The following is a 25808-nucleotide window of genomic DNA, read 5'->3' on the forward strand; positions in this document are numbered from 1 at the left end:
TACAGTGGTGCCCTGCATAGCGACATTAATCCGTTCCGGATTAATCGTCGCTATCTGGAAACATCGCAATGCGGGTGGGAATACTAATGCGTTCCTATGGGGCGAAAACTCACCGTTATGCGAAGATCCTCCATAGTGCTGCCATTTTCGTGCCTTCGGTAAGCGAGGAAATCGTGCAAAAATGGTTGCGGCGGCCATTTTGGAACCGCTGATCAGCTGGCTGAAAATGGGGCCGGCGCTCGGCCAGGAGGGCGGGGGAAGGCTCCCCCGCCCTCCTCCAGAGCGCATGTCGGCTTTTCTCCGGAAGCGCTTCTCTGGGAGCAGCCAAAATGCCCGCCCGTCAGCTGTTCCAAAAGGCGGGCGTTTCGGCTGCTCCTGGAGAAGCACTTTTCTGGGAGCAGCCGAAACCCCCGCCTTTTGGAACACCTGATAGGCAGGCCTCTGGGCTGCTCCCAGAGAAGCGCTTTGTCACGAGCAGCCCAAACACCCGCCGGTCAGCTGTTCTAAAAAGCGAGCCTTTGGGCTGCTTCCGGGGAAGTGCTTCCCCACGAGCAGCGCAAAGCCTGTTTTTTGGAACAGCTGACCGGCGGGGCCTTTGCGATGATCGTAGGGGAGCGCTCCCCCACGATCATCGCAAAGCGAATTTTCCCCATAGGGGCCATCGCAAAGCGATCACTCTTGCGATGGCAAAAAGTCTATTGCAAAGCGATTTCATCGCTAAACGGAGCGATCGTTATGCGAGGCACCACTGTATGTTCTATGGCATCTTGAGATATCTGGAAGTTAATCTAAGGTTCATTAACCAGGAGGATCAGCAAAAGGTCCTATAAGTCATTAGAAGCTTGCACTTCTTTTTCAGAGAAATTGAAAGTTGGGCATGAACATTGATGGATTTTATAATGTTCTTTGAACTTTTTAAATTCAATTTTCTGTAGTAGATTGAGCAAAATCAATAAATAACTCTGCTGTTAATGTACAGTTTGTTGATGACTAGCAAAAGTACACAGCTTCAAAAGGTTTAGAAACCCATTAGTCCTCTCCCATTCTGGTGCTTTTTCTCTTTCCCTCTCTGCATTATTTTACCCCGTGCTCCTTTCTCTATTGTCTTTCTCCCCCTCTGGTACTGTAGTTGCTCAGTCTACCTTTTTGCTGGTTACTGAAGATGATAAGGAAAACTTCAGATGAATGAAATTTAAATTTAATTGCTGCTGTTCTGGGTCAAGTTGCTTCCAACCTATGGTGACCCTGGTAGAAGTTTCTGTGTGATGCTGATGGACTGATTTACCATTGCCTTTTTTCTTTATAACAAGCAGGAGATTTGAACCCAGGTCTCCCAAATCTTAGTCCAACATTCTATCTGAAAAATTATCAGTTTAAAAAAACGAAATAACCATGAGACACAGAGCAGGTGGTACCTATATTGTATTTCAGATGTGGTTTTCATGGTCTTCAAGCTATGGTAGAGACAGACAGTAGCAGTCACAGGTTATTTTTATCATTATGGACTATCTCCCCTTGCATTATGATATGGAATTGAGGCCCAGCTTCTGAAAAAGTGACATTGATGAACATGTGGTAGGAATGAAAGAGTATGCAGTGCATACTGCACATACTTTGCTATTTTATATTCACTTCCCTATCTAGCTATTTATCTGTTTCTGAAATTAGGATATAAAACTAGTGAGATTGTTTATTTTTATGGTCTTTTCACTACCAGCAGGAGGTTGCAACACTAGACAGATGCTTTGCAGTCAAGTCTGACCCTCCACAACTTTAGAAACTGTAAATCATCTTTGTAGTTGCCTTTTGGGTTATCATGCAAGAAGGACTGCTTGGAAGAGTTTAAATAATCTCTCTCTCTCTCTCTCTCTCTCTCTCTCTCTCTCTCTCTCTCTGTGTGTGTGTTGCATTTATTTGTGGCATGAAAAGCAAGGCTAGAATACCAAGTGGAATTTAGGTTTCTTCTGTTTACTCTTAACTGCATGAGTTTGTTTTAAAATAACTAAGATTTTTTAAAAGCAGTATAAAACTGCCAGTGATTTTAATTATGCAGGTACTTCTTAAAAACTGAAACTAATATTGTGGTGTGAATAGTTGGCAATAAGCAGAAATAAACTTTGCTGCCAGATTAGCTAGAAATGACAGAAGAGTAGCTGACTAGTGAAAATGCCCTTGGGTACTGTTAGTTCCTGTGGTTTCTCATAATTTTTTCACTAAAGAGTTCATTATTTGAAAAACAGGGAGGTTTTTAAAAATCTGGATTCAGTTTTTTTAGGCGGTTTCCTGGTGAGATTACAGCTTTTAGGAAGTGGAAAGCTGTAATAGTGTGTAGTAGAAAATGTTTGTCATTGGAGTCCTTATACTTGCTGTAGCGACCAAGATCAATACGTATATCCTACTTGCCTGCAACAATATCAACAATATCCTTTAGTAAATAATAATAATAATTTCATGTCGTCAAACAATTCTGACTTGTGATTACTGGGCCTTCTTGCAGGAAGCACAGTGAGGAATTGAACTCCCTACCCCTGGCTCTGCAGCAAGTTACTTTAAACCACTGAGCTGTCCAGCTAGCTGCTTTCCCTTTAAATTTGTGGTATCTGGCCCCCGCAGTGCAGGAATCAAAGGTCTTGATTTGGGGATACTGATGCTAAATAGCCAAATCTCTGAACCTGTTTAATCTGCATTTATGTACAAGGGCTTATTGCTTCCACTTTTGGACCTGTGCTAAATATGCCCATTTGGTACCTGTTTCTGCAGTGAATTGAGCTGTCCAAATTGACCATTTGGAAGCATGTTCCCTAGATGGCGTCAGTAGGACTAGAGGCAGCCACTGCCCTCAAGCAGCAGGTTTTGCAGTACCACTGTATTTTTGCTATCTATCCATGGCATGGATCCCCATGAATTTTAATGTATGTTCATCTCCAAATCATTGCCCATCTCCATTTCCTCGGTTGTGGCACTGGCGTGAGAGGTTGGACTGGAAGCTTCTTTGAAGGGGCATGTTTTCTCCCCACTTGTACTCTGCAAGGAGCTGTCCATGGAGTGCTCATGGTGTTGATGATGAAGATGAGGCTTGCCAGGTTTCAGAGAATGAGCTGCTGTGCCAGGAAATGGCTGGGCTCCCCTGAATCTCCAGGCCAGGCAAACAAATGTGAGGAGCCATGGTGGAAGGGAAGGAGCGAGTCTCATTTATTGTTTGGGTACTTAACTCCAACCCTCTCCAAATGGCACCAGGGCTCACTGGCTTCCTGTGTCTCTCCAACACGACGCATAACATACTTGCTTAGGAGCTCAGACAGGGAATCCACAAGGCCTAGCTCACTCCCTCAAATATATATGGAGAAATATTATGTTCCCAATTCCTGTGACAACACAGGACCCCACACCATGACTTCACAAAGACCCACCCCAGGCATTGGGCCCCAGATATAATGAGGGAATGGGGAAGATAATCCTGTGAAAGCCCCTGACAAACAAGACATTTCAAAACAATTCTGGAAAAATTCTTTTATTGGTTTTGGAAAAGAGGCTAAATGGGTATCCTCAGCAGAGACAAAGGCCTGGTTCAGCTCTAGCAGGACGCCTGCCTTCTGCTCCCCCCCATCCCCCTGGGGAAGAGGAAGCTTCGGGCTCTGCAAGAGAAAGAGAGAGAGAAAAATAACTAAGGGGTGAGCTCGTCCACTGCCATCAACTGGCTTCAACCCAGGCGTATCCACTGACCAATATTCTGGCCACTTCCGCCTGCCAGCATCCACTGGCTTCCACCAGGAATATCCACCCATTCATCTCTTCCACTCTGCTTTTGAACCTAACTTCCGCCAGCTCCTGAATGCTTGGGTCACACTCACGTCTCGGCAACATCCCCATTGAACACCAGCCAGCCCATTCACACACACATTCATACACACACAGGCACAAACCAGCCGCCCCCCCCACGACACACACACCTTCACTCCACCAGCCATTCACACACACACCCAGGCTTCCATCCACCGATATCCACCAAGCTTCCCCAAGCTGGTTTCAGGAGGCTAACGTCCACCACCAGCTTCATCCGCCAACCTCTGCCAGCCTCCGCCTTGCAGCCTCAGCCAGCTTCTGCAGGCAGATTCCACCAGCTTCTGTCTGCCAACGTCCATTGCCGACATCGGCCAGCTTCAAGCCATGGATCTCGAGCTGTTAACTCGCAAGCCCACTTAGCAAGTTCCTCTGCTTTCGGGAGAGAACTTGCCTTGGGCAGAAGGGCTGGGTCCCTGCAGCTAGTGCCGCTTTCTCTGCTGGACTGCCCTCTGGCCACTGGCCTCCCTTCTGGTCTCCTGCCCTGCCCAGCAAGCCCCTTTTATCCACCAGCAGAGAGATGGGACCCCTGTGAGGTCACAAAGACCCAGGAGAAAAGGGGTTGGGTTCCCAAGGCAGCAGCAGCCTCAGGATTGGCTGAGTCCTAAAGATGATGTCAACAGTCCCTCTGATCATGTGATTCACCCTAAACTAAACTAAAACCTCAGCATTCGGGTTTTAATTGCAGTATTAGCACTCTGAAATAAATAAGTTGATTTTGTGTTGCATTTTGGACATTGTGATCAAAAAGGTTCACCATCACTGGACTAGGGTCTAGTTCAATAGATCCCATTTGAAAATCTTAGCCCTTTTGTGACATTTACTACCTCGTGCCTTTCTTTCTCTGTGCGTGGAATACAGTGGTGCCTCGTTTAACGGCGATAATCCGTTCCAGGAAAATCGCCGTTAAGCAAAAACATCGTAAAGCGAAAAAAACCCCATTGAAACTCATTGAAACCCCTTCAATGCGTTCCAATGCGGTCAAAACTCACAGTCCAGTGAAGATCCTCCATAGGGCAGCCGTTTTTGCTGCCTGTCTTGCGAGGAATCCGTCCAAAACCACAGTGGAGGAGCCATTTTGTTTACCCGGTGGCCATTTTGAAACTGCTGATCAGCTGTTTTAAAATCGTCGTTTTGTGAAGACTTAGTCCCCGAAGCAGGGAACCGATCATCGCAAAGTGAAAAAAAACCATTTAGACCATCGTTTTGCGATCGCAAAATGATTGTTGTAATGTGGTTTTGTTGTAATGCGGGGCACTCGTAAAGCGAGGCACCACTGTATTCTTCATGGTAAATTTGTCTTCATCCACCTTTCAGCTCAGTTGCTACTCTTTCACATCAGGCTTAACTGTAGATAGTATATATCAAGTGGTGTGAAATTTTGTTGGAGAATCAGAACAATGGCTCTTCTTCTGAGACATAGCGATGATGCTTAGTAATCTCTCTTTGGGCTAGAAATTGTTCTCCGGCTCTATTCTTACTCCTTTTGGTTGGTCACAGAGGCCTCATTGTAATGTGTGGTTCGGCACAACCTTCTGTTTGTATGTAACTTCCTTGAACCAGGCTAGTATCCTTGGGATGTAGATTGTTTTCCACTGATGCAGGGTTTGGCATATGGGATGCTGTAATCAGAAGAGCTTGTTTAACATGCAGCCATGTGGTTGCCTGTGCGGGTGATGCAGATGTTCATTTGATCTGATTGCTCTATATGATTTCCTTGTGCCATTACCATCCCATTATTTCATGACATGCATAAAATAATAGGTTTTTAAGGTACTTATGATGAAGATGAAGAACTTTGTATTTGTAGCTAATGAGGACAAGGAGCTGTGAACCATCTTTCTGCTCCTGTCTATTGCACAGATTTAGAGGCAGCCCCTCATTCAGCCCTGCTTGACTTGGCAAGCTGAACATATGGGAAAATCAGATGCAGTGGCCTTGCAGCCCCTTCACATGACTGTTAAAAAAACCCCAGAATATATAAACCATTAGAGGGACGTGGTGGTACTGTGGGCTAAACTGCAGAAGCCTGTGCTGCAGGGTCAGAAGACCAGCAGTCGTAAGATCGAATCCATGCAACGGAGTGAGCGCCCGTCGCTTGTCCCAGCTTCCGCCAACCTAGCGGTTCGAAAGCATGCAAATGCAAGTAGATAAATAGGGACCACCTCGGTGGGAAGGTAACAGCGTTCCGTGTCTAAGTCGCACTGGCCATGTGACCACGGAAAGATTGTCTTCGGACAAACGCTGGCTCTATGGCTTGGAAACGGGGATGAGCACCGCCCCCTAGAGTCGGACACGACTGCACAAAAATTGTCAAGGGGAACCTTTACCTTTACCTTTATATAAACCATTGTGTGAGAGAATAATCCTGCTGGTTATTTATCCAACATTAACACATGTATTGTCGTCTAGTATTTATGTGTGTTTTGTTTCCCACACCTCTGCAAAGGTAAAATGCTAGATATTAAATTATCTCACTCTGTATGGTCTGGGTGTTGAGTGTTGGATATATACATGACTGAATATGTGGCAGTCTTTACTTTCTTAAAGCTGAGTAGTAATAGTAAGCTCTTTTCCTGCAGGACTGAGAAGTGGTTGAACCAAAGGAGGAATTACTAAATTTTGTTTTCATGGGTGCATGTAGTACTTGAAGAACTGATCCTACATGTTCTGCTGCCTGAGGCAATAAAAATATGTCATCCCTTCATTTGATCCACAGAAGCCAACAGGAGTCGCACTGGAGTCTTAATTCAGCACTGATGGTGGGAGAGCATTCTTTCATCCCACCAGAGGCAGCAGGCTAACTTAAAGTATGCAAGTCAAGTTGTGCACAACTGTGTGTTCCAAAGCAAGTGTTGTTGCATCTGCTTCTACTTTATCATCACACAACTTCTACTAGATGAGCCAAGCACTTACCTCTACCTCTTGGTTGGTGGCAGTCCTGAATCCTTAGTCAGCTACAGGAAACAGGCAGGTTAAAATACATGCTTATGGAAAATCAAGCTGGAAGTTTGTTCTTGCCCACTTCTCTGTTCTAGCCACTGAATTTAAGAAGAGATGGCATCAATGTGATCTGTTTCTATTGGGTTTTAGGCTTGGTTATGGAACAGAGACTTCTTTGGTCACCTTGGTGGATTATCTATGCTGGGAACTAGACGGGGGGGGGGAGTGTGCCCCTGTTGGTTTTTCTGGACCTCTCAGTGGTTGTCAATACTATCAACCATCATATATATCTTTGTGGCCTGCCTCTCTGGGATGGGACTTAGAGACAAATGTGTTGCAGGGGCTCCCATCCTTCCTGGTAAGGTGGTGCTGAGAGAGACACCTGTTCAGCACTTGAACTGTGGATTGTAGTTATTCTATCCTTAAGGATGAGCATAACTGCTTTGTTGTCAGTTGAGTGTGCTTCAAGTAGCTCTGCAATTGGAGACTGTGTTGAAAAATTAAAGGAAAATTGCCAGCTGTACAAATTGCTTGAGCCATTGGAGGCCTGTTTTGCTTTTATTTCTTTATAAAGTCCAAACATGCATTCAGAATCAAACTGAAAACCAAAATTTTGTCTTTCATAGGTTTGCATGCATGCTTCACTTGAGTGGAGCTGGGTAGCCTCTGGGTTTACAATGAACTAAAAATAATGCATGTCTATCATGATGTTGAAACAGCAGTTGCAACTTATTAGGAAGGCTTTGGTTTTAGAATAAGGATCTGTATTAAGACTTGCTAGGAACTGTGTTAGCTTTCCTTTCTTCAAGGGGAACGGCTGGCAATATCAGCACATACGTGCTGCTGAAGCACAGAAGCCCTGGGATATGCTTGCTTTAATCTTCCATGGAGAGAAAATGACTAATGGAAGCTTCACATTAATTCAGACATTTAATAGCAAGTCAGCAGCAGGGGGGAGCACTTGGCAAAGGAGGGAGAACTTTGTAAAATGATATTGATGTAATTATCCTTCTGTGTCTCTAGCTCTAAACGGCATTCTCCTGCCTAGGCGTGCAGTCAAACAGCAGTGTCTGCATTTATACCACCTCCTGAGCTGATCCTGGGGGAAGCTGCATGGAGCAGTAATTGAAATGCAGTGCTGTAAAGCAGTGCTCTCGGTTCACCATCATCCCATCCAGTACTGAGGATGGGACAAATGTTTCCTGTGGATCGTCTTCTTTGTTAATTCTGGAGGATGAGGTGTTGGCTAAAAGCGGAAGATATGGCTTTAGAAGAATTGGAGTGGAGATTGTATGCTGTTTCCCAGCACACTGGTAGGAGGAGCTGCTGGTCTTAAATTATATTTGTGCATTTGTGTCTTGGCATTTGGTATTTCAGTGTGAGTTGTAATTGGCGTGGTCACTGAATGTATTTTTCTGTATTGTTGTGAGGGAAACTATCTGTTAATTGACACTAGGACCTCTGCCCTGCCTTTAAAAGGCTTTGTGTGGGGAAATGAATTATCTCTTAAGGATCAAAGAGGCGTTTTTTTTTTTCCTAGATGGTTCCTAGTTCATAGAAATCAGGTACAAGTCAGTGGTACAATTTTTTTTCAAGGTTACTTTCTGAATATCCAATCTGGAATTACTTGTTGAACAGAAAGATGCTACAAGCTGATTTTAAGCTGCCTCCAGAAAGGCTTTTTTTAAAAAATGAGCAGGAATATTTTAGTCTTTTACTAAAGAATATATATTACTCAGGAATCATGTTTTGAATCAGGAAGATGGTCACTGAATTATTGGAATATTTAAAAGATTTGCTATTTGGAATGAAAGAGAAAAATGTTATTATTCTGAAAATAACAGTGTTCCCCCCCCCCCCCCGTGTGTTCTCCTTCTATACAAGCAAGCTGGGTCTGCAGAACAGAAGTTGGGGGATGATGTTTATTCTGCAGTCCCGTTCTTGCATCCTTAATGGGCAATAAGCACAATTTATTTCATTAGGACACACTTTGAAACAGTAATACTTGTTTGGCATTCGTATAGATCTTTTCTGCATACCCCCAAATAATTCATTTACATAATCAAGGTAATCCTTAACCCATGTTAAACAGGCTGGTATTATTTATCCTTCTATTCTATATGGTGGAGTGGGGATGAGAGAGGGTGAGAATACAAGCAGTTTGGCTATGCCAGCTTAGTGAGTTCATAGCTCAGCTAAGGTTTGAACTACGTACTGTACTCACTTGTCAGCCCCCATTCCTAATTACTGCCCTATATCAGAGAGCATTAAAAAAGATAGAGGTTTAGATATGGAGGGTTTCAGGTCAAATTTGTTGATCTTAAACCCTTCTTTCATTCATTTCATTTTGTTATTGCTGGGTATTGTTTTACTGAACATGGTAACCTGTGGTGCTTGCAGTAACACAAGAGGAATCCACACCAGAAAGAAGCGAAACACTGAACGCTATACAGTACAGGTCTTCCTGTGTTAATTTCTTCCCTTTCTGTGTGAATAAGCATTGATTCCATTCACACCCAGTGGCGCTCCCAAAGCCTTTTGCAGGCATGAGCTAAAGGGAGAAGGACATAAAATATGCTACTATTTGCTATTTTCTGCCAGGAATAATTGTTTATTTTTGTCAACATTCCAGACTGCCCCTTTAAAAATTTTCCATTTGGTATCAGAGATAATTAACAAAATGGCTGATGATTAGAACTACAGCAATTAGGTATCTTCAGGATTCATTTGAAATGGCTGATAATGTGTGCTGGATTTATCTGCTGCCCCTGTCTCTCTGTTTGTATTTCCCCTCTTGCTGATAGGCATCTGCTGTTTTTGGAAACATTGAAGACTTAGAGCTGTCTGCAGCTTTGTAGCTATATTAAAAATTGGATGTGAATATTAAAACAGTAATAGAGCTTGCAGTGCCTAATAATTCAGACATCGCAAGCTCTGTTTCACAATTTGTGAAATGTGAATTTTGCTCCTATTTTTATGCCCTTGTTTCAATTTTTCACCAAAAGTTACTTGAGCAAAACATGTTAGATGAATTAGACACATTGTCAGTGGAAAACTATGATTTTGTTCTAGGATTTTTGTTATAGCAAATAGGACTAAATCTGAGGACACAGTCAAGGTCAAAAAGTTTTGGTCTTTGCTCATGCACAGCCTGTTCTGTGGAGATGCACCGTAGCTTACAAGCTAGTAAGAGAATAAAAAAAATTGCTTTAGGATATTATTCACTTATTTTTTTAAAAGGGACAACAAGTGGGAATACATCAGTTGATGTATTCATAAAGGCTCCAGAAATAAACATTTCATTTAAAATATTGTGGTAGCTTGCCAAACTAAGTGTTGTCTATCAGGAAAAAAAATGTATCTCTGTGTATTCAGTTTGAAAATAAATACAGTTACATGCACTGGGAACTTAAATGTGTTTGAAGATCTCAGTGGAAACTGGAGTCAGGTAATGAAAACGCTACAGTATTGTACTTTAAGCAGAAAAACTGATGTTCAACCCCCCTTGTAACCTTGAAGTGACTGGCTGAAGGTCTCTTGGAGCGTTCAGTTAGAACAGTGGTTCTTAACCTTTGTTACTCAGGTGTTTTTGAACTGCAACTCCCAGAAACCCCAGCCAGCAGAGCTGATGGTGAAGGCTTCTGGGAGTTGCAGTCCAAAAACACCTGAGTAGCAAAGGTTAAGAACCACTGAGTTAGAACACTGGTTCTTAATCTTGGGTTACTCAGGAGTTTTGGACTGCAACTCCCAGAAGCCTTCACCACTAACTGTGCTGGCTGGGGTTTCTGGGAGTTGCAGTTCAAAAGCAACTGAGTAACAAAGGTTAAGAACCACTGAGTTAGAACTAGCTGCATGTAAGCATGTAGGTGTCAGGAATAGAGATGGGCACAAATCGAAAAAAACAACGCATCGGAATGGTTGATGGGTAGCCGGCTGGCAGTTCATTTTTCTGGTTCGTGCCTGAGGGGAGGGGAGCCTAATGCCCCCACCCCTTCTGTCGCCTACCCACCCCCTTCCCACTTCTCCCACAACCTGCCTACTTGGTCCTGCTGCCTCTTCCTCTTCCTCCTCCACAGCCATCTTCAGAGACACCAGGAATCATGTGTATTCTACAGTATTTCCTTGCCAGTGTTCCATGTGAATTTATGGACTGATTTAATATAAAGTAATTCTTAATTTGTTTTTAAGATGGGTAATATCTGTAATTTTAAAGGGAGAACAAACAACAAGAACAAACTCTTGTCCCTCCTGGATTTGCAGTTATTGCGGTGAATTTCAATCAGTGTTGTGACTGAGCTTGCAGTGGTTTTAATCATGCATATGTTACTGCTTTGTCCTATGGGCCCTGTACTTCCGAGACAGTCTGCTACATTAAGAAAAGGAAATACTGTAACTAGTGGGATATAATCCATAAAATTCATGCTAAACGAAACTTTTTAATCTTTATGGTGCTAACAAGTCTCTTCATTAATTTTTTTTTTCAAAAAGTGAAAATGATCATTCCATCTGGGGGCTGAGGTTGTCTTTGCTTAAAATAAGATTTTAAACAAAGCTTTTTGTGCATTGTTTTCTTAAAAACTCACCTGCTCAGCAGTATTGTTGTTTCTTAATTCATTATGTCATTTTGAGTGTATGAAAGTTACTAAATGAAGTTCCAGAGTTTGAGAAATTGTTATCTCAGATATGGTGAGCCAAGAAATTTGGGCAGCAATGTATTATATATGAAAAGAAAGGAAATTATTTCTTATCGTCATTGGACCAAACTAAGTTGAGCTATTGGTATTGCTTTTTTTAAAATTCAATATGCATTCATTTTTCTGTATTTTATTTTTGGAGGATCTGCCTCAAAATCTGAAAACTGACAGGGATATTAAAAGAAAATGATCATATACCAGCGGATAAGAAGAAGCTGCATAAAGTGTACGTCACAGTACAATGTTAAAAGTATAGGCAGTGAAATTGGGGAATTAGGCTGTAGAGAGATGTGCATATTCTGTAGATTTATGCAAACTGGAATAAAATAAAATGCATTCCAACATAACCAATAATTTCTCAGAAACTAGTTCTCTGTAGATATTCAGTGTTGTGAAAAACATTCTCTTAAATATGCTAGTTTTCTTCATGCATTCTGAATACAAGAGATGTAGTGTACTAACTTCACCCGCTCTGTTGAAGTTCCTTGTTGCATGCCCAAACTCTGTTATTTGGATATCCTACACATGACTCAGAAAAATGTGAAATCAATGTCTTCAATCATCCCCGCATAGAGAAAGCTCCATCTCTAGTCCATTATTTTCAATGTAAGGAGAGTGACAGAAATACCTGAGGGAACAAGGTGTTCCCTCTCACTTGTTTATTTTAGCCTGCTTTTTGAACCTCTGACTAGACTAATTACTACCAAGTTTGGTTGTAAAGGCAGGCAGAGCAATCTGAATTTCCTTTCACAGATGGTTGAACGGGAGGGACCTTCTGCCAATGGAGAGTTTGCTCAGCAAAAGCTCTGAGTGTAGGTGAACCACTGGTGATTTTGCCCACAGAGAAGCAAAATGGGGCGTTCTGGAAAGGAAGCCTGGGGTGTGTTGGCGGCAATCTGAAATATGCTGATTTAAGGGTATTAATTTAAGGGACTAGCCCCTTAAATTAACTTTCTCGTGTATTCTCTTGCAGATATCATAGGTACAGTATTTCCTGTTGTTGTTTGTGGATCAAGACAGGGAGAAAACAACAAGCGCCAGGACAAAATGGGTGGGATTGCCTCCTGTTGTAGCTGTTCTATGCTAGGATGGCTCAGTAATTAAGCATTACTCTGCTCATATTTTACTATGGCACTGTGAAATCTCACATTTCAAAGCATTGTAAGCAAAAGTAAGGTTTGCAACAGCTTACAGTATTCTTCTTTGAGAGAAGTGACATTTCAAAATAAAAATGTCAAGGTATGGGGCTGAACAAATAACCAGTCTTGACTTCCACTGGTTTTAACAATTCTCAGATTTAACTCTAATGGATTAATGTGCTTCCATCTGTTGCGTTTGGTTACTGCCCTCCATGTTTTCATGTAACTAACAAATAAATTATTTCTATTCATTCAGAGACCGTGCATATCTCATGAGAATACATCTCAGCTCTTTATAGTTTGCTATTTTTGAATTGACTGAGAATTGTTACTAATTTTGGGGGGCGTGGGGGAAAGTACCAATTAAAAACAACTCAGAAGACCTTAATAAGGGTTGACATATTTCAGGTGTCCAAATCCAGTATCTTAATTTGTATACTCTGCAAATTGGGCAGTCTCGCACGCATACTATGCAAATTTCCATGTGCAATGTTATTTACATGTTATGCAAATGAATATTGATATTATTTAGATTATCACATTAAGAACATTAATTACTGCATTGGTTTTGTACCAATATGTTTCAGCATTGGCATTGTTTGTGTAGTAACCACTGATATGAAAGAGCTAATATGGTATAGTGGTTAGAATACTAGACCTGGAAAAGAGAAACTTAAGTTCAAGTCCGTGATTAGTCATGGTTGCTTTTTATTTGATATCCATGGGTGTGTGACTACTACTTAGCCAAATCTACAAAACAAGACTGTTTTGAGAATATGATGGGGAGAGAGGGGAACCATGTAAAGCAGCCATATAGTACATTTCTTGTGGAGTTTATAAACTCCATACAGTGGCTTCTGGTAATATTCTCAAGCCATGCTGCCTCTGGAAGATGCAGTAGAACTTGCTGGTTCTGGACGTCATAAAATCATCAATACCTAGAAGTGTAGAGCTGCATGGAGCCCCAAGAGCCACTGAGTGGCAGAAAATTTTGTAATGTGCATAATAACTTTTGGACTACACTTTCCATAGCCCTTCAACCAGGATTCATTGCTGTGGTTTCAATTTGTTGTTTGGAGGCAACTCTGCAAACAGAATTTGGTTGTTTGCAAGCCACCTAGGGAACAGGCATTCCCTGAATTGGACCATTAATCCAGAATCTTTATTTATATCAGTGGTTCCCATCCTTTTTTTTATTTGCATACCCCTTGGCATCCTATTTCCATAAATTATAACATTCACAATCCAACCGCCAGACTAACAACCTCCATATGAATACCTTTCCCTACAGCAAAAGCATAACCAAGCCCCTTGCTCTCCTCAGAAGTAGACACATCACCTTAGATGGACATCCAGATTTGGTGGGAACTTTTCTATTCTTTCTAAGGGGTCAAACTTCCTCAGTGAATGAGAGGGAAAGGAACAAAGTGCCCTGCAGAATGGCGAACATGCTCCCGTAGAGAGAGAGAAAGGTAGAGTTTTGGAGGAATCTCTGAAGACGAGACTGAGGTTCTTGTAGCTGCTCCTCACCTTCATCAGATAATGTTTATGGAAAATGATGCTGGAATAGATTTGGCATTTCTGAGTAGCTGGGTGCTGTTAGGCAGCAGTATATCCCCTTTAAAAAACAAAAGAAAGATAGCAGTGAGTTGTATTTTTTCTTAATTTAGTGTGTTTCCATTTGGAAATATCCTTCATTGAAGGGAAACTGTAAATCAAGATATAGTGCAGTTCAAATACACAATTGTAGGATGGTAGCTCTTTTTGTAGCATAGATTTTATAGAAGTTGAGAGACTGGAGAAAAATAAATCAGGAAGTTCCATTTCCAGATAATAGGTTCACCACTTGAATCATTTCATGACTTTATACTTCCACCTTCCCAGTCTGAGGAAGACAGCACTCCACAGACACTGTCTTTCTCTGCCCCCCTCCCCTCTGTGTGTATATCTGGGAATCCAGTGAAGTGGGTGGGGCTCCAAGGTTTGCTCTCCTCAGTCAGTTGAGGGTTGGAGGCTTTCTCCAAATATGTCCCTTCCCCACCCATGAAGCTACAACAATGTACAGTGGTGCCTCACTTAACGAGCGCCTCAGTTAACAACGAATCTGCATAGCGATGTGTTTTAAGCGATTGCAAAAGTGATCGCATTGCGATGTTTCTAATGGCAAAAAAATCGCTTTGCGATGATCGGTAAGCATTTCGCTTACCAATTTTCGCATAGCGATGTTTTTTTAACAGCTGATCGGCGGTTCCAAAATGGCCACCGGCTAAAGGAAAGGGCCGCCGCTGTGTTTTCGCGCCCTTTCCTCACTTACCGGGCAGTGAAAATGGCAGCCGCATGGAGGATCTTCTTATTAAGGTGAGTTTTTTGCCCATAGGAACGCATTAAACGTGTTTTAATGCGTTCCTATGAGCTTTTTTGTCCCGCATACTGACGAATCCACATAGCGGTGATTTTTTCGTAACGGATTATCATTGCTATGCGGGGCACCACTGTATTTACTTTGCAAAGTTCTTGCTGCCAAACCTCTTCTGTGCATGCTCAGTGTGACAAGAAATCACTGTTTCTCCCTTTTGAAGTGCCTTTTTTGAGGACAATATTTCAGACTCCACAGCCTGGTTTCCTTCCAAATAATAAAGTGGGTGGGGACAACCCGTCTCTTTCAAGATAAGAATATTCTTTTCTACTTATATGATCTATTCTAAAACTTAGGGTATTTAGGGTAACCTATTTTTGAATGGGGTATGTGTAAAACAGTTTACATTAAAAAAACTCATAACTTAAAAACCCATTGCTTAAACATCCCCAGATGTGGCACAGAGCAAGAGCAGACTGTCTGCTACAGTTATGCCAAATTTGCTATTGATCTAGTGAAAACGTTACACTTCTTTATTTGGACTGCCCCCATTTTTAGAATTGCCTTATAGAACATTGATATGCTGTGTCAGCACAAGGTCATGAATGGTGGTGTGTAGACTGGCCAGCTTGCAGGATTAAGATGTGATGGATCATTTACAATGTGGCTGCTCTCTTTTTTCTTATTCTTTGAGTTAAGAAGGGGAAGAATGCAATTTTACAATCCAGATGCAGTACAGAAATGTGATTTTACTAAATATAGGTAAGCCCTATAGCCTTTAACCTTGAGGTGGGTGAGTGTGATTCAAAGTCACGTTGGCTTTCCCTTGGATTTTAAATAAGATGGAGAGCTTGAATTTTTTTAAAAAATCCTTTAATTTCGGCAGACACAATGTCTAGTTCTCAGATAATCAGAACTCCTCTATCTATTTTTAGACCCCTTTCCCACCAAAAGCTTCTTGTTTCTATTTGCCCGCTTTCCTCTGAGGAAATGGTTTTTGCATCCTCCTTGTTTGTCAAAGGATTGTCTAGTTAACTAATGAAATTAAAATAAATGCAAGATTCAAAACTGCTTCTCATCTGAAATTTTCTAAATGCTATACTTTTTTAATTTTAGTATTTCAGCAAATGCCTTCATTTAGGACTCGTATTGAACCATATATTGAATATGAATACTTTGCCAGTTCCTTCTGCTAACAAATGCAGACTTGATCAACTGTTGGCTGGGGTTAATTTCTGTTAAATATATGTAGTTTAAAGACATAGAAAGACTTCACACACATATACATATATAGTTCAGAGGGAAGAAAAGCAATCTTGTGCTGAAATGTGTTGCTGGATCTGCAAAACTTTTTAAAAAATAAACTTTTAATAAACTTTATTTTTCTTATAATGAAATTTTTTTTGCAGGACATCATAGGAAGAAAGTGAAAATGTGCTTTTCACAGTAGGATCTTTGCCTCTGTCTTGTAATGGCAAGTCTTCTGTAAGATAATAGACACAAATAGATTGTATAGTTAGATATATTTAAGAAAAATTTTCAGTAAACTCCTCAGACACTGAATTATTCAAGTGATAAGAATGGGTGTTTTTGACTTCCCTCAGAAATTCAGTGCTTATGTTTCTTTACTTTTATCTGAAATTAACTTCTTTTTATAGTTTAGAAGACTTACCTCTAGTCACACTGATTCTTCCAAATGAAAGCTGAGGAACTCTAAGGACCACTTCAGATATAATAGAAAACCATGATAAAAAAATTGTGCTAAAAAAAGAGTCTGAAAGTTCCTAATTCTGGCTTTCAATAAAACACAACTTCCCAGTACTATCTAAACTCAGGAAACCATGTTTCTTTTATTGTTTTTTATCCACCACTATCACACTTTTTATTTGTTAACTAACCACAGTTAGAAGAAATAACTTTGACAAAACAGAAAACATAGCCAAATAGAGAAGTTTTCCACTTCTTCTTGTGCATGGAAGAGTAATCTTGTCGTACACTAAGTCTACCTGTTGGAGCGCCTCTTCCTACAAATGAGACACTCTTTCTACTCGTGCATCACGGTTGCAGGTGGTAATTCCAAGAAAGGCTCACAAAACTACCACCAGAAACTGGGCCTTTTTGGTGGTGGCTGCTACATTATGGAAGATGTTGACACATGCCAGACTCTTTCTCTCTCTTCTGACTTTCAGGAAGTGTGTAGAATCTGAGGTTTTCATCAGGCCTTTAACTCTCTTATGATACGCTCAACAACCCAGGTGCTTGAATTTTGCCTGATAATTTGTTTGCTATTGCCTCTGGGTTTTTTCTTTTTTTCTTTTTCTGATATTATATGTGTGTGGCGGACAGTGCACACCTCACTCCTGTCAGTCATTTTAGAGCTCCAGTGCAAGAGCCTATGACAGGACAGGAGGGGTGGAGTCAAGAAAACTAGGAGTGCCAGAGAGGCAGTTACAGAGAACCAGAGAGTCAGTTAGGGAAAAGCTGGTGAAGCGTTTAGACAGTTAGAGAGAAGACTGTGAAGTGTTTAGACCAGATATTGGACAATTGGTTAGTTAGGGAATATTAAAGAGTTAAAAGGAATTAGAAGTACATTGACAGTCAGAAAATACTGAGATCTTGATTAAAGTAAATGAGTACAAGCAAGCTTATAAGTAATCAGATCCACGTTTAATGAATGAATGATAATAGAACATCTATGATTTTCCTTCTGTGATTCACTTATCCTTAAATAAACCTTGTTTTATTTGGCAGCAAGAGTGTGAGGCTGATAATTGATATATAAAGGGTAATATCCTCTTGTGGCAGCGAATAAAAGGGTAAAGGACAAGTCGTGCCCAAAGGTGAGCCTGGGTGAGGGTCAAAACACACAGGGGTCACTGAGGGTGCACGACAATGTGTGATTTTTGTTTGGTGGTGCGTATGTGCCTCTGATTTTGTTAGCCACCCAGAGTAGTGGTTCACCACTAGATGGATGGAACATAACTGTTAAAAAGAAAAAAGCAAATGATTGGTCCGCGGCCCCATGCCGGTCCATTGCCTGAGCTGCACCGGGCCACAGAGACAGACCTCCCGCCTCCCCACACATGCACTCACCCCCACATAGCTGATTTGTGCATGTGCATGCGCTCCAGTGCGCTTGTGCAAATGCTGCACAGCTGTTTGCACACAAGCACGCACACACAAGACTGCACTGCCATTTGTATGCGTGGGGGCGCTCGTTCATGCAAGAGACAGCGGGCACTTGTTCGCACATGCGCATGAGCACAGGGTGCCCTGCCTTGCCCAGCCAGTCCGCAGGGTGAAATAGGTTGGAGACCCCTGATTTACCTAATCTAAAAAGGGGGAGTGTGCCAAAAAAGGCACCTTTTATACTCATCCCTATACATTTCAGTTACCGTAGGCCGCATTATCATAATATCTTCTTTTATGTATATACACAATAACTTTAGTGATATTTCCTTTGTAGGCATTCTTCTTCAGTACACCAGCTCTTTACTTATGGCAGATTGTGGTAACTGTGTTTGAAGGGAGCTCCTTTTTTCTATTCCTTCCAAATATTTGGATTTGTTCAGATACAATGGACAGACCATGGATTCGTGATTATTAGGATGATATATTCCTTCCATTTCTCTCGTACATTTTTATGATGAAATTCCCCTCCAGACTTCTTGGTTTGAGTATACTCTGCAGTGACTCTGCACAGGACAACTGAATTGGATAGAGCCCGGGGTCAGTGAAGGAGTTGGAGCACACAAAGGGGTAATTGAGCTCATAGTGCACATCATGTTCCTAATCCTAATTCTACATGCCATAGTCCAGGGGTCTGCAACCTTTTCCGTATGAGGGCTACATGATACAGTGGACCCTTGACTTACAGACGGCTTGACTTACAGACTTTTTGAGTTACAGACTTCTCTGGCCGCAAAATTTAGGTTTGACTTGCAGACTGAGATTTGACTTACAGACCAGAAAAAAACCAAAATGGAACAAAAACGGCCTGTTACGGGATTAATCGGTTTTCAATGCACTGTAGGTCAATGGAGACTTGACTTACAGACTTTTTGACTTGAGAACCGCCTTCCAATACGGATTAAGTTCTCAAGTCAAGACCCCACTGTATATTTTACATATTTTGAGGGCCAAAGGAGGGAAGGGGGACCCAAGCCATCCCCCACCCTGCTGTCTTTGTAAAAGGTTCTCCTTCCCTCTTCTTCCTATGCCTGGGCGGAGATAGGAAGAGGAGTGAAGCTTGATATAAGTTTTTCCCCACCCCCACTGTCTTTGCAAAGACAGTGGGGGTGGGGGATCACTTGGGTCCCTCCTCTTCCTATGCCTAGGCCAGATAAAAAGGCAAGGCAGGCCGGATGTGGCCCACGGGCCATAGTTTGAAGACCCCTGTCATAGTGCATAAGAATAGTCAGTTTTAATCAATCCAGTAATGTATCTTCAAAATGAAAAAGATGGGTGGATTTCCAAATGTAGTCATGAAGCTTAATATGTGTGCTCCTAAAATTTCATGCATGTCAGTGAAGCTGTTCTGCAGTGTACTTATAACTAGAATTTATTGAATTTAAGTAGAAGAGACATGTTTTATAACACAGTTATAACATTGTGTTGTCCCTAGCTGTAGACTGTGTTGCAAGATATTTGTTTTCCCCAGTATAAGAAATTACAGGAGTGGATGTTTGCAATTTCATAATTAGCAGGGGGGAAAACACCCAAACAGTAGAAGCATAAATGGACAGTTAATAGAACTGTCACATTTCAGAAATGTTACAAAGGTTAATCTGAAGCATACCTGGCTCCTTCAGTATCTGTGTTTAAATAAAAGAGCATTTTTTTCCTCTTTCCTCAGGGGAGGAATGAGATCAGGTGCAGATTATTTACTGCTTCTAATTAACACTGTAGGATATTGCTGTCTTGCAACATGCTAATTACTTTGTTGTTGGTTTTTAGGTAGAGCCTGAAAAATCCTTTGTGAATATATTTTATTTTTAACAGCAGGAAGCATCAGTTGACTCTCCACACACACTCTATTCTTGTCATCCATTCTGATTTTTAAAGAGGTATAATCAATGGTGCAATAAATTTCTTTCCATTTAGACTTTCTGAGTGCTTTAAATAAAACCTTCCAGTTGCATTGCTACTACAATTGAACTTTTTCATTTTTTCTTAAGCATGCTGATTTCTCATGTAAACCACAAATATTGTGTAATCTTTAGGTGTCAGCATCTTGGAAACCTAACTCATTGTTGTGCTCTACCGAAGGTGTTGTTTTGGCTGCTTGCTAATCCTTGCCAATTGTAAGCATTCTAATCTCTTCATACTCCACCACATCTCCTTTCTGGAAACATATTTGCTATATAGTTTTAGGCCCTTATTTGCACTTACAGACACATTCCAGGCTGATTTGAGTTCACAAAAGATACATGACAGGTGTACCACCTCTTTGAGGCTCTTTCCCAAAGGCTTGTTTATTTTTTTGTTAATTTGATAAGCCTGCAGCTGCCCAAGGATGACCCAGGACCTCCTTCTCCTGAAAGCTGCGTCATTTAGTTTAGATAGGGAATGCGTTGTCTGGCTGTTAGTTTAAAACAACTATGTGAGCACTTCTCTCTGCTTGCTGTTTTCATAAATGCATTAAATTGAAAATGAGTTGGTGTGGCATTTACCCCGTGGGCCCTGCGTGTTTTATCAAACCCAGAACTCACAAAGGTATCCCAACATGCCTCTTGACATGCTACCACCAGTTGATCTCTTTATCAACTTATTTTTCTTTTGAAAGACTAAGGTCCATCCAGTACTGACTTTTTAACAGAAACAGGTTTATTGATTACACTTGGTTTCAGGAAAAATTCTTAAGCACATTCTTAAAGGTCCACAAAGCTTCAATAGTTTTTTTAAAAAATCTCTTCTGTATTAATTAACACAAGTCACACTCTGACTAATCACTCCTTAAACACTCTCTGCCTCAAAACCCTCCAAACTATCCTGTCTCTTGCTCTCTCTGACTCTTGACTGACTGAACTTCTCTCCGAGGCTCCTCCTCTTATAATGCATAACTTATGGTGGACGCCCCAGTTGGTTTTACCTTGTTGACTAGTCTGAAGGTTAGCAATGCAGACTTTGTTGGTAAGGAGTTTCAAATAAAAGTTCTGCAAAGGAGTCACTCCTTTTCTACAAGTGTGTAGTGTCTGGCACATAGAAATTCTTAATAATGCATGTCATGTGGACATTGCTTTTGAGAAACAGACAGAGGATGCCTTGCTGTTTATCTTACCTTGCAGAATTAGAAGTCCAGACATACCAGTTTGCCACACTTGTCTTCAGGGAACATTGGCACTCCCAACTGTTATGAAGATTTTAATTCATTTTTCGCTGAGTTTCAGATACAGGATCATGACTCAGCTAATTGCAATTATGCTTCATCTCACCATAGTTAAGCTCCTCCCTTGCATCTTTGTTGGCACCAGTATTAACAGAGGTTAAGGTGGAACAGAAGAGAAGAAGAGAAATATTTATCAAGGTCTCCTAGCTCTGCTTAATGTTTGAATTGCCACGGTAAACAAGCAAATAGTTCCCAAGTTGATTTGTCCTGTTTAAAACATTAACCAAAGATCATAGTAACTAGTAGACTATGATCTACTACAAAAGTTTTCTTAGCACCTCCTGAGCAGGTCTTTGGGGCTCATGGAGGCTGCAGGAGGGAGAGGGACGGATTTCCCTGCTTCTACTTGTGGAAGCTGCTTCCACTTACAGAAGCACACCACTGGACTCTGACTTCTACTTCATATTTATCTATAAGAAGGTGTAGGACAGTGGTGTCGAACTGTGGCCCTCCAGATGTTCTTGGACTTCAACTCCCAGAAGCCTTCACCACCACCTCTGCTGGCCAGGATTTCTGGGAGTTGAAGGCCAAGAACATCTGGAGGGCCACAGTTCGACACCACTGGTGTAGGAGGAAGGGAGTTATGTTTTGTTGCCTGATCGTTTCTCCTCCTCCTCCTCCCAGTGTTTCAGAGAATTGCATGTTTGTGTGTCACTGTTACCTAATGGAGTTCATTCTGAGACACCAAATGATATAGCAGCTTTGATAGTTTTATACTGCTGGGCTATTCCCCCCCCCCACCTTTTGACCTTTGAAACCATTGTTTCATAGTCTCCCCAGGGAACTGGATTGTCAGAAGGCATGGGTAACAGAGTTCAGTAAGTGGGTATCAACATACTTACCACAGAGAACAACACACCATAAAGTGCTCCAAGTTGGGGGCCCTTCCCGAAGATATATTTGAAAATAATTGCAGAAATAAAGTGATTTGTTTTATTTACTATGGTACCTTTTTCCTAGTACATTTAAAAAGAAGTACAATTAAAAACATAGGGAGCTAGAACATTAAAAACCAATCGGAATTGTAACAATAGTTTAAAATTGCCAACTTTAAGCTCAGCTACAGAAACATTACACAGACCACCTGTTTTTTATAAGAAGCATACCTGTGAGGGGGACAGTGCTCTCTATGATGATGATTAATATTTAATGATGAAGAGCAACACACTGAAAGGTTATTCTGGCTCTTTTGGTTATGTTAGTTAGACTGCAACTCTCATTATCCCAGGACAGCAAGTAAATGCCCTGCTTTGGGGGGGGGGGAGGGCAGTGTCATGAGAGTTCATAGTCCAAAATATATGCAGGGTGCCAGATTGAGAAAGCAGGATTAGAGTGGATCTGAACCATGAGGGCTACTTTGTGATTTAGGATTTTCTCATTGCTTATCTGCAGAACATTTGGAAAGTACATTAATACTGTAAAAGTAGGAAAATTGTGCACCTTACAAATTCTCCATGTAGGAAAACTGATGCTAAGCTAGCGGGACATGGGGCTTTGTTGTAGTTCAGTGGAGGTCATTCTGCACAGTAGTTGGAAACTTCAGTGTGCTGTCGTGGGAAAATATCAGTTATCTCAGTACACACGATTAGATATCTTTCATAGAAAGAGGTTGTTGCTAAGGAAGCAACATAATCAGTTTCCTCTCAGTCTCCCCTTGTAATGAACAAGATGAGAAGAACAGAGCGTGCAGAACTTCCTGGTATGCTTCAAGACAGCAGTGGTCTCTGTCCCCTCCCTTCCTTCCCACTGTAGTTTGTTTTGGGACTGAATTGTCCTGGGAGGTGTTCTTGTAGACATCCCTATTTTGATTGCTTTAAAGAAACTCATTTTGACATTTCATTGCTCAGCTATAGTTGTTACAGGAAAGAGGCGTGACTTCTTATTGCCTTTGTTTATACCTCTATTGATATTTTTCTCCTGGTTTGTTGGAAAGAACTCGAAGACGAGTAAGACGGATAATGAGACTGATGCCCAGATGTGGAACCTAAAAATGCAGCAATTTCAGTGATATATTTCTGCCTCACTAGCTGCTGTTGTAGGAATATAAGAAAAGGGCCTCCACATACCCTTCTACACCAGAAGCTGAAGATGTTGTTTGGCTATTGCAGAACACCCTTGTGCTTTTAAGAAGGAGGTTGCAGATCTACAGAGTGCTGTAGTTCGTTTGAAATGAAGGAAGATTCTCCAGCGTTGTGGGGAAATATCTGACAAAGAGATGGACTGTAAAAGTAGGCACAGCTTTTTCAGTGAAAGCAACTAAAGTAATGGGGTTACAGCTAAAAATATATCTGGATCTAGTGACGGAATGCCTGTTTAGAAGTTCAGTCATTTCTGTATAATATGCCTTGTCTCCTTTCATAGATGTCTGGCTTCAAGTGAACAGCTGCTGAAAAGAAGAAACAGTGAATGTTTTTCTTCCATCAAGCTGTGGCATATATTGTTTTGAAGTAACCTTAGGAGAGCACAATGTGTTGAAGGTCTACAAAGACAAAAAAAAAACAACCTACTGTTAACTGTTCATCTCTTTTTACTATTTTCAGATCCACTAAGTGTGAGAAATTTGATACAAATAGCCAAACTCTAATATTATATTCTCAAGAAAATTTAAAAACCAAACACTCTACTTAGTACTGAAGGGCTGTGTAAAGATTACAGAAAGAATATTGTGCAGGTCGTAAGTACTGTATACGAATCATTAAAAACAAATGTGATAACACAATGTCACAACGTGGATCTTTAAGAGAAGGGCAACAAAATCCTAACCGACTTCTACGCCGGGTCAACCATGTGTTTCACAACCTTTCCTCGACACTACGTCGGTCTCCTACAAAGAGACAGGGGCGAAATTACCCTCATTCCCACTGCTCTGGTGAGAACAGTTCTAAGTTGATTTCAGAATAGAAATCTGCAATTTATTAATCATTTTTTCTTCTGTACTAATGTTTGTATTGCTTACATATTATTGAATGAGCATGACGCCTGCATTAATAGGAGCAATAATTACGTGCCATCATGTCAGTTCTGACTTACCGTGACCCTTTCCACGGTTTTCCAGGTATAGACTACTCAGACCTAGAAAACCCTGGAAAGGATACTTTATTTGTGTTCTCTTCAGGGTGACAGAACAGAAATATATATACTATTTTCAAAAGCAATTATCTGTTCAAAATAGTACTTAAGCTATTGTTTCCAAGTACTAGGTCAGCCTCTGCAGATCTTTTTAGTCCTGGCAGAAGTGTGGCATTTCAGGGTTTTTTTAAAAGGTCATATTTTGGCAGTTTTTAATGGAATATGGCATTGTGTATTGTTTGTTTAGTGTAAACTGTGTTAAGCCCTTGTAAACTGTGTTAAGCCCTTGGATTTTTTTTTAAAAAATATATCTGCTCTGAAATGCATGTCATCATAAACAATCTGGAAGGGATAACTTGTAGGGATAACTTGTTCGTTATCCCTACAGTTTCAAAAAACATGGGACACGGTGTTTGTTTCTCAGTATAAGATAGCTTCTTGGGTTTTCTCTGTGTTTTAGTAAATGCAAGTGTAAGTACATCATGACTTCAGGACTTAATTATCTTAAAGGCTTATGCCCACTGGTGCAGACAAAGCCACTGGGAGCATTTAACACAGAGCTGAATGCCAGAGATGTGAATCCGTCCTTTACCTCCAGTTGTGAGTTGCAGATTCATGTAAAGAAACCTTGGAGTTCCTGAGTGACTTGCAAGAGTATGAATTTCTGAGGCTGCTGACTGATGGACATTTGTTTAAAGGGCAGGATCCAATGTTGGACTTTTGCTGACGAAGTCCACCAGAATCAGAAGGGAGGCAACCCCTTTTCCCACGGGCAGCATCCTCCCCACTGAGGCTTGAAAACTGGTTCTGGAGGTCCGAGAAACACCAGCATTCAGACAACATAAAGAGCCACAGAGAGGAAGGGAAGAAACTTCTGTTGTGCTGGCTTTGGCTATCAATGGTTACTGAGTTTAGCTCAAGATGTTTTGATTCTTTGTTCAGTGTCCACTTTGAAGGCAGCGGGAATAGAAACAAACAATTCTGGCTTGGTTCCCCACCCCCCAGGTGACAGGTGTGCAGTGGCTTTCAAAGTCCTGAGATATTTCTGAACTGTTTTTTTTTTTAAATGAATGTGGCTCTTTCTGTACTAATGCGGAAAGTCAAATCCTTCTTTGCTCAGTATTGCTGCTTCCTAAGTTTTTTGGCAATTTCCAGTGAATTCAAGTAGGCATTGTAATTTTTGCTGTCAGTCTTTCACTGTACAGCATTAGAATTGGAGCATAATAGTTTGCCTCTATTTTATTAACCTGTGAATCTTGCTCGGAAGTGAATTGGATCATCCTGAATCCTGAAGGATGAACAGCTGCTGCTTATCTCTCACTTTCGAAAGAGGTGGCAGTGAGGACCAAAGGCTACAGTCTGGCTTTATGTGGTTGTAT

The 25808-nt window shown here is 41.3% G+C and overlaps 1 protein-coding gene across 8 annotated transcripts in view; it reads left to right on the forward strand.

Moving 5' to 3' along the window:
- The window catches only part of MCF2L (MCF.2 cell line derived transforming sequence like), a 165355-nt gene that overhangs the window by 36659 nt on the left and 102888 nt on the right, over positions 1-25808 (forward strand). For 2 of the 8 annotated variants that reach the window (XM_078391441.1, XM_078391443.1), the window contains exon 1: positions 7504-8096. The exons of 3 other annotated variants lie outside the window; for them this stretch is intronic. In XM_078391441.1, coding sequence (XP_078247567.1) covers positions 8018-8096 — 79 coding nt within the window. In that variant the 5' untranslated portion in view covers positions 7504-8017. Of the gene's footprint in view, positions 1-7398; positions 8097-22052; positions 24230-25808 lie in introns of those variants that run through there. 3 more of the 8 variants (XM_072994597.2, XM_078391440.1, XM_072994599.2) reach the window with 2 other exon arrangements.

Source organism: Pogona vitticeps, chromosome 3, assembly GCF_051106095.1.
Source record: "Pogona vitticeps strain Pit_001003342236 chromosome 3, PviZW2.1, whole genome shotgun sequence".
Lineage (NCBI taxonomy): Eukaryota > Metazoa > Chordata > Lepidosauria > Squamata > Agamidae > Pogona > Pogona vitticeps.